Source organism: Sinocyclocheilus rhinocerous, unplaced genomic scaffold, assembly GCF_001515625.1.
Source record: "Sinocyclocheilus rhinocerous isolate Xijiao unplaced genomic scaffold, SAMN03320098_v1.1 scaffold792, whole genome shotgun sequence".
Taxonomy (NCBI): domain Eukaryota; kingdom Metazoa; phylum Chordata; class Actinopteri; order Cypriniformes; family Cyprinidae; genus Sinocyclocheilus; species Sinocyclocheilus rhinocerous.
The window spans coordinates 2,311,154-2,325,556 of record NW_015626872.1 but is presented as its reverse complement, the minus strand read 5'-3'; the positions used below and the strand labels follow the sequence as shown (position 1 = coordinate 2,325,556).

The 14,403-nt window shown below is 33.6% G+C and overlaps 1 protein-coding gene across 1 annotated transcript; it reads right to left on the bottom strand.

Moving 5' to 3' along the window:
• Window positions 1–6,804: 6,804 nt before the first annotated feature.
• Window positions 6,805–8,359, bottom strand: LOC107720259 (leucine-rich repeat-containing protein 18-like). The gene is made up of 3 exons (XM_016527924.1): window positions 8,355–8,359; window positions 6,891–7,217; window positions 6,805–6,814 (listed from the first exon to the last, which is right to left on the bottom strand). The coding sequence occupies exons 1-3, from the start codon at window positions 8,357–8,359 to the stop codon at window positions 6,805–6,807; spliced, it is 342 nt and encodes a 113-aa protein (XP_016383410.1).
• Window positions 8,360–14,403: the final 6,044 nt, after the last annotated feature.

Sequence of the window (14,403 nt, the reverse complement as noted above, 5' to 3'; positions counted from 1 at the left end):
TATTTTACTTTAAGTGTGCACACTCCTGGAGCGTTTATGAGAGTGGAAACAAAGCCTGGTTTGTGAATAAATTGTTCTTTATAAATTGTTATTGATAAAATTATTGTGACTTCTTTTGCTTAACATTAAGGACACAGAAAGGAGCACATAGGCTGCTGTCACTTTAAGACCTCCATATATTGTTACACAAGCATTTAAAAAAATTTTTTTTTACATCATTTTGTGTGTATTTTATTTTAAGTGTGCACACTCCTGGAGCGTTTATGAGAGTGGAAACAAAGCCTGGTTTGTGAATAAATTGTTCTTTATAAATTGTTATTGATAAAATTATTGTGACTTCTGTGGAAAAGAGGAGCCAGAATATTTAGAAGTTCCACAGAAGAAAATCATATGATTTTGGCAACCCAGGCTCATTCGTACCTCTAAATACATTTCTGCAGCACCATTATTATTATAATTTTATTATAATATATTATTATTATTATAACATTATTATTACTGCACGTTTCGTTGAGTTTAAAAGTGAAACGTCCAGTGAGTGGAGCTAAAACGCGGGTTTAATACGTGACCCACGTCACGTATTAAATGTAATGCTTTTGTTACATTGATATAGTATTACTGTGTTTGTATTACGTTGCTTCAGGCACGTATTGCGGAGGTTCATAATTCAAATATCCGAGGAGTGTCGCTAAAAGTTAATATGCTGTATCGTGTTGGAAATATCCCATACACCAAACCCAACCCTAAACCTACCCGATAGTGTTAACAAATGCAAAAGTGATCTAAAAACACATTTGTTGATGCAGCCGTGCTATTTTAACCCCTTAAGTGCCACCGGCCCACAGGTGGGCCCAATGGCGCTCTTTTTTTGTTGTCTTTTTTCTCTATCACATATTTTAGTAATCATCATAAATTATATATCATTTGAAAGCTTAAAACCTCATCCTGTGAAAACCATTTTTAAATCGGACATTGCTTAACCATGGAAATGGTTAAGCAATTTAAAATCTTTTAGCAGTCTCCTCCCCTTAGTGGGTGGAGTCAAGTGTCATATTACAAAATGTATTACGATCTTTCAGAATCAAAAGTTTTTATAATCTTGACAAAATACATATATTTGGAAAGGTCTGAGTCTCAAGATTCCATATTTGGTGGTTATTTTTTGATAGAAGTAATATTGACAGATACATTTAGACCTTCTACTAAATTCTACAGAGTTTTGATGGCACCCGGTGGCTGTTTGTGGTATAACACCCTAAATAAAATCTCACAGGAACCTCAATTTTTTTATATCAACTTCAAATTTGGAACATACCTTATTTAGACATAAGGCTTTAATTTTATATCAATTTTGGATTCAAAAATATTTTGTAAAATATTTACTTTATATAAAATAAAATAAAAAAAATTGGTACAGCGCATTTTCTTTACAGTAAATTTAAACTTCTATAACTTTTTGATACTTTAATATTTTGAAATGATTCCACTTCTGCAGTAATCTGCAGATTGTCTTCTTAAAAAGGAGCCCAACCTTAGGTCTGTATTCCAAACTTTTCATGAATTATAATAATTTAAGTTTGGATGGTGCACTTTCACGTCTATGTTCAAGTCACGTCTATGGGTGGCACTTAAGGGGTTAACGTCCTTATGTGGATTTGAGCTGTTTTGTTGAACCGTAGTTTCACGGGGTTCGTACCGAAGCTCTTCGTCACCTAAGTGCAACGCCGTATCGCGTGAGCTAGAAAACGAATGCGTATGAAGCTGCATATGTGACGCTAACCTTCAAATGCATCAGTTTTCAAATCTCGCAGCATGCTAAAATTGTTTTGAATTCATAACATAATATTCTTCAAGTAATTATGCGAAAATTAGGCTTTTTATTAATCAAAAGTGTGGACCTGCAAATCATACTTTGTGTGAAAAGGAATAAAAGTTGTGGGAGTTTTACTGCCTCTAGTGTTCATTTCAACAGGAAACTGGAGAGATTCATATGTATAAGTACGTTTTTTGAGTTTTGCAGAAATGTAGGTAGATGCACGTATTTCCAATGAGCCTATGTTGGGTTTTGGAATGACATGAGGTTGAGTAAATAATGACATAATTTACATTTCTGCATTCATTTATTTATGTTTGAATTTATTTGAATTAATTCATTTATTTCTATATTCATAACAGAGATGCTTCTCATTAAAACAGGTATGATCATCAACATAATTCGGCTTTTCACTTTTAATTAGATAATTACACAATTATACATACAAGTTAATTAATATACGTGCATATATAATATACGATGACAGAATTTTCATTTTTGGGTGGGTGAACTATCCCTTTAATCCATTTATAATCTCATGGAATTAAGTTATTTTGAAACTGTTGAAACCAGGAAATGTAGTCTGTAATGTTTTTTGAATTATACACAATATCAGTTCTCATTTAGTATGTCTTGTCTCATAATCGTGTTTTTTTTTTTGGTTACACTTTATTTTGATAGTCCACATTAGACATTCTACTAACTATAAGTAACTTTGCAACTACATGTCAACTAATTCTCATTAATTTGCAACTACATGTCTACTAACTCTCAGAGTGGACTGTTAGGTTAGGTTTAAGGTTAGTAGAATAAGTTGACAAAGTCAGTGTGTTGTATGTTGTGGACCCATCAAAGTAAAGTGTTAGCAGATATCAAGCAGAGAGTCTACTAATACTCTAATGACTGCTAGTTGACATGTAGTTACTTACTGTTAGTAGAATGTCTAAAGTACACTATCAAAAAATTTTTTCAATATCAAATGATTTTCACGTAATCCATTACTGGTTTTTACTGGATTACTGGTGTTATTTTACTGGATACTGGAGTGCCCAACTACAAAATTACTCAAATCTCCATTTAGCGTTCTCTCCACCCTTGTTCTCCTCCTGCCCTTGTCTTCCTTTTCTTCCCCCGTCTTTTTCTTAAGCCACCCCCTGCATGGCAGATAATAGCAGCAGCTCCACCAATGCCATTCAATCCGCTCAGCCCTGTAGACCACAGCTGCTCCTCAGAAAAGATGGGGGTGGAAGGAGGCCTAAATGAGATGGCAATAAAAACCTCATTCAGCCGCCGCTGGAGTAACCAACACTGACCTGCCAGTTCCTAAATACACTCTACTTTCTCAAATAAAGCGCTTTGTTCTCTCCCAACACGTGTTTGTCCAGTCGTGCCCTTTGAGGATCCATTGTCATGTTTGTGTTAAAGATTAGACGGTGCGTTGGTTTTATATATTCAGAATATCTTTCTGTAATTGCAGTCTAGCTAATCTGAGGTCTGCCCGGAAAAATGCCATCTGCGTTTTCACAAAATGATTTATTTCCCATAAACATCCTCTTTGGCTTTCATGCATCTCTTTTGGAAATGCACATGTCCTAAACCACTTAGATGGGATGCACTTGACCGTCTGGTCATTTTATACCCACATGAGCTGTTTGGTTGATGATTTAGCTGTTTGTTTGAAATGCTTCTTTGTCCATTGCAAGTGGTCAGGATGTTTAGTCTCCCGGGGATGTCGGATAATCATCATTGCAGGATTCTTTGATCTTGAGATGTGTTTTTGAAGTGGACGATTTCTGGTACATGTCTTGTCTTTCAAAATATGGCTTTTTTATGACCTATTCTGCTCCGGCTTAAAATACACTTGAAGCTGTACTGAAAAGATTGGCTGATATATGTCCTTGGTTGTAGCTTTCAGATGGCAGTGACTCAAACGACATGTCATTCATATTTAAGAAAAATGTTGTCTATCACATTAATGTTGCCGTTTCAAACCCTCAGTCAGTCTATTATGACATTTGGGACCGAGTGTTCAATAGACCTTCGATCGTTCAGACGAATTCTGATTAGTGCTGCTGTCGACTGAGATGCGATGTCACGTGACTTATTGATTTTGCAAAGTATTAATAATTCAGGAGGGCACCTCCAGAGACATCACATGCGGTGATGGAGCAACAGGAGATGTTTATGGTAGATTTTCAAAATAATAATGATGCAGACCTCATATTTGTACCATGCACCAGAGTCAGAGATTGATTGATTGATATATATATTTTTTCATATAAAAATAGTTAAATCTCATGAAATCAACTTATTTTAAAACTGTTAAAGGGCGAAGTCTTATGTTTGTGAATAAAACACAAATAATTTCTCCTGTATTGTGCATCATACTCATATTTTGTCATACTCATAATTGTTTTTAAGTAATCCAATACACCACAAAATCACCACTTGCGGAGTTTCTTTCTTTCTTTCTTTCTATTTTAATGAAATTAACCTATTTTGAAACTATTATAAAGGTGATGTAGTCTAATGTTTGCGAATAAAACACAATATAATTTCTCATGTACAATGCATTATAATCATATTTTGAAAATTTTTAACAATTTAACATATTATTCAAGTGATTTTCAAGTAATCCATTGCTGGTTATTACTGGCTTTCTTGTTATTTTACAGCTCTCGAACTTAGACCACCAGAGTCGGAGTGTAAATGTTTGTTCTTCCATGCTATTTTGGCTTGACTTTGATCCACTTTAGTCTAATAGCAGTGTTGATTTTTGTTTACTTTGACTTCTGGTGGGAGTAATCGGATTACAGACCTCATTCAAATCACTAATTTCAAGATGTGGAACACCAAATAACAATACTCCAAACTTCATATACTCCGGTTATTGGTGTTCATCAAGCATGGTTTGGTTTGCCAGTACTTAATTCTTTTAAATTACACAATGCATGGTGTCTAACACTTGCATACTGTACCAAAAGAAAAACAAATGTCACCAATCCGGACATTTCATTTATCTCATATTACTCACAGATTTTGGTGTGAATGTTATCTTCTTTATTTGCCATGCTAACTAATAAACAGAGAGAAATCTTTTCAGACATTTAAAATGTCACTTGTCATGTCATGAGCAGATCTTCAAAACAGTGCCAATGTGGGCGAATCAATAGAATTGAGCCGAGTGTTAATTAGGGAACTGTTCCTCAAGAGAAATGAGAAAGAAAAAAATCAATATGGACATAATTACATTCACCAGCACTTGTTCTTCACAACAAAAGTAGATGATTGTGAAAGTAATTAATCTACTGCACTTGTTGAAGCTCTGTCATACGTATTTGGAAGGTATTGGTGACCTTACAAGCTCTTATGAGTTTAATTCTGCCCAGATCTCTCTCCATTTACAGTCATTAAGCTCATATTGACATTTCCCTTCAAAGTGACTAATTATCTTTTGGTATTTCCTGAATGAATATTAGATTTTAGCTTTAAATAATTTACATCTATATTTATTCATGCAGTCTAAAACTTCAGCAAATGCACATAGCAACATCTTGACCCCTTAAAATTACAGGTGTGGTGCTCACACTTTCCAGATGTGATTGTAATGTCACTGTAGCTCCTCTAGGGGGCAGAAGTGAGAACTGAGGCTGTTTAGAGCTTTGCTACTCACTAGTGGCGAATATAAGCTATTGCATGATAAACCTGAACACAATCTACATGTCTCTCATCTGATTGATAGTTTTTACATTTTTAGCAAAAGACCTTTTAGTATAATTGTACAAGCATCCACCTGCAGGTCGTGGTACACATGTCTTTTTCCTGTGAAATCTGTAATGATTTTCCTAATGTAAACAACATATAAACATAACATATGCACCAAATAGTTATTTTTTTTATCTTTTTGGACCTTTGAATGAAGCTGACATGTTTGAGGAGTGTGAGCTCCATATTCTCTCTATACTATACGAGCCATAAAAGCCTGATGTATCAAATATGATACAAAAAAAAACAAAACATTGGTAGTAGACTATTGCGCAAGGCATTGAAATTGTGTTCTAGAAAAGCCAGTGAGATGTAAGGTATTGCTTGCTTAGACCTAGACCCACCAACCTCACTGTTTTTGGCAGATATTCTGTCATTTGAGTCATTGTTAATTATCTGAATCTCCATTGAGTGAACGTTTTTAATTTGTGATGTGAAAGTTAATGATATTTCAAACAAAAGACAGATGCTCTCTTTCTTTCTCCAGTATTTCCATGTCTCAAAGATGCATTGGAGATCCCTTTATGAACACACAATTTTTTTTTTTTTTAAATTCTTCTTTATTATGATTTCATGAAATGAAACAGTAATGCATAGTGTTTAATGCAAATTTATATGCACATTTAGAACGTTGCACATTCAACAATGCTTAAAAGTGTTGACACTATGATTACATATTAAATACGAACCAGATTAAAATCAACTAGATGAGTAAAGTTTGGGAACAAACTCTGAAGCTGGCTTGAGAAAGACTAGGCTAAAATTTGAAAATTTAGATGGATGGATTAGATAGATGTTGCTAGCATATGGCTAGAATGATTTATCACCTTGCTAGTATAATTTAGCATGTTTAGCATAACGTGTTGTAGCATGTTGTTAACATGTTTTAACACATTGCTAGTAAGATTAATGTGTTGTTAACGTTGTTAGTATGACTGACATGTTACAATGCTGTTATCATGCTTCTAGCATGATTAGTATGTTTATAGCATGATTAGCATGTTGTTAGCATGATTAGCTTGCTGTTAACATGTTGCTAACATGTTTCTAACATAATTAACATGTTGATAGCATGTTGTTAACAGGATTGACATGTTGCTAGCATTATTAGCATGCTGTTAGCATTTGTTAGCATGATTAGCATGTTGCTAGCATGTTAATAGCATGATTAGCATGTTGTTAGCATGTTTCTAACATGTAGCTGGCATGTTGTCCTATGATAGTCATTAAGCTTTGCTAGTAACAGACAGTTTAAACACTTAGAAATCTTATTGTACAAAAGTTTTGACCCCTCAATGAAAGTCTATGGGACTTTTCGTAGTTTTGTATCATAAGTCTGATCAGGTTGAGGCTGTAGAGGTTATGCAGGCGGCCGATAGCCGCAGGAACCTGCTCCAGATGGTTGCTGTGCAGGTCCAGCAAACGGAGGTTCACGAACTTGTCGATGGCGTCTGGGATCTTCTTGAGAAGGTTGTGGCTGAGGTCGAGCTCCTCTATGTCGCAGAGCTTCAGGATGCACTTGGGAAATGTGGCGATCGCCATGTTGCTGAGGTCGAGGCGACGCTTGCCGTCTACAGTCACCTTCAGAGCGTTTTTGGCCATCTTGAGTGTGATCTCTTCTTCCCCTTCACCATTGTGTCTAGGAACAATGCAACATTGGGTAAGTTTTAAAGGAACAAGAGTAATTTGTGACCCTGGACCTCAAAACCAGTCAAAAAGATTGATGGAGATTTATCAGAAAGCTGAATAAATAATCTTTCCATTGATGTATGGTTTGTTAGGATAGGACAATATTTGAAAATCTGGAATCTGAGGGTGCAAAAAAATCTAAATATTGAGAAAATCATCTTTAAAGTTGTCCAAATGAAGTTCCTAGCAATGCATATTACTAATCAAAAATTAAGTTTTGGTGTATTTATGGTAGAAAATGTACAAAATATCTTCATGGAAAATTATCTTTACTTAATATCCTAATGATTTTTGACATAAAGGAAAAATCTATAATTTTGACCCATACAGTGTATTGTTGGCTATTGCTACAAATATACCTGTGCTACTTATGACTGTTTTTGTGCTCCAGGATCACATTTATGTTGGCTATGCATAGTGGGCAGCATTTTAATGCATTGTAGACGTGGTCCCATCAATCCAATAATGCATTGACAAGTTATTTGAAAAAGTCTAGCCAAAAAGGTGGATGAGGTGAGAGAAATGATAGATTTCATATGCTGAAATCAATAAATGTATCAATTAAAACATTTCAATTAAAATTGACCTTTTGTCCCAATACATATACTATAGGTTAAAACAGGGCTAAAGGCATACAGAAAGGTACTGTACATCTTTTTTATTTTTGTAATATTCTCTTAGTGTATGACTGAAAAAAAAAAAAATTAATTTAACATTGATGGAGCAAAGAAATCATATAAATAGGTTTTAATTTAATTTAATTTAATTTAATTTAATTTAATTTAATTTAATTTTATTTTATTTATTTTAATATCTATTTTTTGTTCTATTTGTTTAGTTTTACTTAACATTTTTGTTTAACTTAACTTAATTTAATTTTAATTTATTTTTCATTTAATTTGGTTTTACTATTTTATTTTTGTTTTATTGTATTGCATTTTATTTTTTATTTTTTTATTTATTTTTTGTTAGTTTGAAAGTGCAACCATTTCCACAATAATAACTGGTGGCTTGAAACTGTCTGGTTTCATGTCCGTTGCTTCGTATGAAGAGTTAAGATGCTGTAGAAGGCAGCAAGGCAATTTACTGCATTTTGGAACAAAGTTGTTATACAATGTTGAAGGTTTCTTTATGCAAATTCACAAGCTGTATTTTCTACTCTTGATGATTAGTAGTCCGGTCCCTGGAGACACATTACAGTCGTGTTTGACAGAGGTGACTGTTTATATTGCTTTGTTTTACTTTTTATTTTATTTTATTTTAATTTTTTTTGTTTTACTTTTTATTTTATATTATTTTACTTTATTTTACATTTTTGTTCTATTTGTTTTGATTTACTTAATTTTTTTGTTTTACTTTACTTTATTTGACTTTTTAATTTAATTTGGTTTTACTATTTTATTTTTGTTTTACTTTATTTTACTTTATTTTAGGTTTTCATTTAATTTATTTCATTTAATTTTATTATTTAATTTTATTTAATTTTAGGTTTTCATTTAATTTAATTTAATTTAATTTAACTTTATTTTACTTTATTTTTTTCATTAAATAAATAAAATACATTTTATTTTATTAATTTTTTTATTTTACTTTTTATTTTAATTAAATTAAATTAAATTAAATTAAATTAAATTAAATTAAATTTAATTAAATTTAATTTTAGTTTAGTTTAGTTTAGTTTGAAAGTGTAACCATTTCCACGACAATAATTGGTGGCCTGAAACGGTCCGGTCATTTTACATAGCATGACCTAGATCTTACAGTAAGTGGAGAAAACAGTTTTTCTTTCAGATAAGTAGCAGGTATGCCTTGGTATCATCATACAAGAAATAGGATACATCTGACAGTAAATCCCAACTAAATTTATTTTTGACCTGTTAAGTATAACATTTCACTTACAGTCACGCAAAATATCAGTACGTTTGCCATTGCGTCTTAAGACCAATAGAGGGCAGCAAACTGCTTTGATGTTTAGTTACCTGATACATGATGCAAAAGTATTTTAAAAGCATGCAACAGAAATCATGCAACATGCATGCAACTACCGCAAAATTAATTGCATTTTCTTGTAAAGAGAATGTATTTTTATCTTTTAAAATCTCAGAACTGCAACTTTGCGTGTTTTTCTGCAGCTCAGCCTCAGACGAGTCATGAGTAAAGTTGGCTCACACAGATGTTTAGGTGAGCTCTGACTCTCTCCATTCAGTCAGACTGAGTGTATTTGGATCAGTAGGTGTTATCTAGGTCATTTAGGTCAGGTGACGGCTGGTCTGGATCATCACTTACATCCCCTCATTTTGCTAAGTAGGACGTGTGTCATTCTGCTGAGTTGGATGTTCTTCCGGATCTACGTCCTTGTTAGGGTTTGGAATAATGGCTATGTTTGTTTGATGGAGATGTTGAAAATGATGATCCAGGAACACGTAATGCTCTGTGAAATCATGGTCACGCACCCAGACTGCTGTCATTAACCAATACATGGTCTTTTCTCCAGCCTTTGCTTAGTGATATTGTGGATACAGTTGAATGTGGACTCACAAAATCTTATTATAGATTTTAATGATGAAAATAAATAAAAAATCCAGGATATTTTGGTATTATCTGACTGTTTTACTTTAAAATATCTTTTTGCATAGTTATTTTTTTTTATTTGTTAAATTGTACATTTGTATTTACTGTATTTTGTTTCTTTAAACTTTTTTGCACACTATAACTTACTAGATAATTTGTATTTACTTATTTATTTTTGCTTGGTTTTGTAATCGTTTACATATTTTAAAAGTTTTACATTGTGTTAAGTTACATTATATTTACTGTTAAAATTATATTTAAAAAAAACATTAAATTAAAAAAGGTACACTAAAGTTTTGGACTTAGAAATTACTAATAATTTTTTCAGATAATACAATTTGGTGTTAGTTTACTGTATTTATTTTAAAAGACCTTATTACAAACTTTTTTGCACACTTTAACATTCTATTTTTTTTTTAAAAGTTTTTAAAAGTATTTCAATAACATTTATTTGTGTTAAGTGACATATGAAGAAACTGATAAACAAAGAAAAATACTCTGAAAAAAATACTTTGAAACAGTTTTAACAGGGAAAGTACTTGTAACTTTCAAAAATAATTTTATTTGGTGTTTACTGTAAGACCTCTAAACCTTTTTGCACACTATAACATCCTAGTTTTTTGCTCTGTAATTAAGTATTTGAATAGTTTTTATTTGTTACATGTGTACATTATATTTACTGTTAAAAAAATGAAAAACATCCAATTTAAAAACTACACAGATTTTTTTTTTCACTTAGAACGTACTAATAACTTTTACAAATAATATAATTGGTGTTATTTTACTGTATTTGTTTTAAAAAGACTTTGAAAGTTTTTGCTTTTTTTTTTTTGCTTAGTTTTGTAATTCGTTTTTTTTTAAGTATTTCAAAATCATGTTACATACATTTGTATTTACCATTAAAATAATGAAGATTCAATTAAATAAACGTACACAGGAAATTAATATTAATATTAATATTTTTTTTTTTTATACTTTATTACTTTATTTTATATTTTATTATTTATTTACTTTTTTTCACTCAGAAATTGCTAGTAATTTCACATAAAATGTTATTTGGTGTTATTTTATTGTATTTGTTTTAAAAAAAACTTATTAAAACTTTTTGTGCTCTACCTTAATGTAAGACATCTTTTTTTGTGCATCTGTCACTAAATTAAAGATTAATATCCTCACCAAAAGCCCATCAGCAAATTGCTTGTGTGGGAAAGGTGATCTAAGGGCTCCTCCTCACACACGACTGCTTCACACTTACACACACACACACACACGCACACGCACACACACACGCACACGCACACACACACGCACACGCACACACACACGCACACGCACACACACACGCACACGCACACACACACGCACACGCACACACACACGCACACGCACACACACACGCACACGCACACACACACGCACACGCACACACACACGCACACGCACACACACACGCACACGCACACACACACGCACACGCACACACACACGCACACGCACACACACACGCACACGCACACACACACGCACACGCACACACACACGCACACGCACACACACACGCACACGCACACGTACACACGCGCACACACGCACACACACACACACAAAAAAACCTTACCGTTATCAGCATAAATGCAATTTAAATTATTTAAAATAATATTTAATTTACTTTTATTGATGTAAGATTGATGAAAGCATGCATAGCATTGTTATGTTTTTAAATTGCACATTTATTTGTTGTTATATTAAATCTATGTTTGATCATTTCTAAGGGACACAAAAGGCACCGATTTCGTGGAATGACCCATATGTCTTGTTTTGAAATGGATTGAACTCTCTCTTGTATTATGCATTAAACTTTAAAAAGAAAGGTATGTATACACTCTGAGATGTTCTCTGGAAAACTGGCAAATGGAAGTTTCTTTGAATCAAGGATGTGGTTTTTGCGCAGTTTTTTTGGTTTTAGGCCACGTGCAGACCTCGGCTGACCTACTTCACAAATGTTTATCTGGAAGACGTTCAAGAAATCTTGTCTGAGACTCATCCGACGCTCAAGAAATAGAAACCTTTCTTTTATGCGCTAATTCAAACCGTGTCTAGTTTTAGTCTAACGTTTCTCTGGCTTTGGTGTGTCTCCTCAGACTTATTTTAGGTTTTTTTAGGGCATGTTGAAGCAACACAAGCAGTGTTTTCTTTCTTCATTTGGTGAAATATTTAAGGTGACTCATGACCGAAACTCTTGTAGAAGTTCAAACACAGTTTTAATTGTAAGATGACATGTGTAGAAGCATTACTCAGTTTCTCTCTCAGCATTACTCATTTTTTTTCTTAGGTGTGTTAAAAGTGTATTTCATGTAAAAATGTAGAGTAGAATAGTGAAGAAGATTAAATAAATGCATGTCAGTGGCTGCCTGTCTTTGAAAAAAAAATGATGTTTTTTTCTCCTGATGATATGTTGAGGTCTTATGAAGCGAAACGATCATCCTGTGCAAGAAACACACATACACACAATAATTATTTACAACATTATTAGTATTAGCTGTAATCCAGAGTCTCAGACAAATGGGGAAATCTGATTCTTTTGTTCTTTTTCAGACAGTTTGTTTCAATTAACTGTTTCAATTCATTATTTTGTTTACTTAACCTGGCAATGACATCACATATACACAATTATATTATCAAAGCATCCAATAATGATGTGAAAAAGTGATGTTTTACATGTCTAAAGCATATAAAGTGAATAAACTCGTCTTCATCAGCTCACCTTTCTACATAAACCACGAGAAACCATAAAAGCTTTCATTTGGCGCTTCATTCAAGTGTTGGGTTTTCACATGCTCATATCAGCGGCTCATCGGTCCGAGTCGAACTGTTTCCTCAGTTCAGTGACTGCTGGAGGAACTGAAGCACTGAATCAGTTCGTTCATCACAGGATCAGATACGGACCTTTCTACATAAACCACGAGAAACCATAAAAGCTTTCATTTGGCGCTTCATTCAAGTGTTGGGTTTTCACATGCTCATATCAGCGGCTCATCGGTCCGAGTCGAACTGTTTCCTCAGTTCAGTGACTGCTGGAGGAACCGAAGCACTGAATCAGTTCGTTCATCACAGGATCAGATACGCTGCTATTTTGGCTCATTTCGAGTCGGAGTGACTGTCAGGCGTCTGAAAGAGAGTTTAGATTGAGTAACTTGTAGATCTGTGCTGCTCGAGCCCTGAACTGATTCAGTCCGATTTGGTGAACTGATTCATCTGGTTCACTAAAAAGAACCGGTTCAAAAGAATGATTCGTTCGTGAACCGGACATCACACCGGACCGTTGCTCTGGAGGCTCTGGATTAAAGGTAATAATGTTGTAAATAATGTTCAGTTTCTTGCACAGACTGATCGTTTCACTTCATAAGACCTCAGTATATCATCAGGAGCCACTGGTATTACGTTTTTGTTGCCTGATATGCGTTTTTTGACTCTCAAAGTAGCCCTAGCCACTGACTTGCATTTTATGAATCACTAAGGACATCTACAAAAAAAAAAAAAAAATTATCTACATCTCAGATGGCCTGAGGGTAATTTAACAGCAAATTTTCATTTTTGGGTGAGCCATGCCTTTAAGACTACAACAATGCAATATCATGATTGACACATACTGCTTCATGTCTTTGATACATATTTCTGCACCCTGCTTTCTAACGTGGTACCGCTTTCATTTCCGAAACGTCCAGAATGAAACCTCCCATTTAAACACAAACACATGTGAAACTTTGCCTCATACAATCCCACAAATCACAGTTAACACGAACCCTCGCAGAAACTGAATATTGTTGTTTTTTTAGAGACAGATTTTGGACATACACAGTAAAAGCAGTCATGTTCTTTCACATAGAAGTATTTAATTTACAGTACACTTACGAAACAGAAGAGAAAGACAGTATATTCCCGGCATGTGTTGAGCAGAGGGTCATTCACAGATGGTTCTTGTTAGTGGTGAAGGCGGTGGGCTTTCAGGATCCTCTACATTTCACAGTTAAATAACTATGTTACACATCTTAAGTCTGTGTGTCAAAAACCCTTGGAGTGAGAGATTGTGTCTTATTTATTCCTAAAGAGTCAGACAGACACTGAAAGTTCAGATCAGTGGTGCCTGCATGTCTGTTCCAGATACAGATACAGCCTGATATTTCATTAGCTTTCCATTATTAAATCAAAAACGTTCTTCCATTAAAAGAAGTCATAAAAAAAAGAAAAAAAGAAAAACAAACAGGCTTCAGCAATTCGACAGATTTAAAGGAATTTTCTGGGTTCAGCACAAGTTGAGCTTCTGTGGCCTGCTTTCCTTTACCACAGAAATAATTCAGGCTTGTGAAAACAAACAAACAAAAATCACATTAACATGTAATGTATTTGCACTGCAAAAAATCCCGTACAAAGATCTAAGCATGCATAAATCAAGATACATTTACTTGAGAAGCAAAATGACTTAAAAATGTATGACAATTAAGTGATTTTAAGCCTAAAACAATATATACAATTTGCAAAAAAAAAAAAAAAAAAAAAAAAAAAAA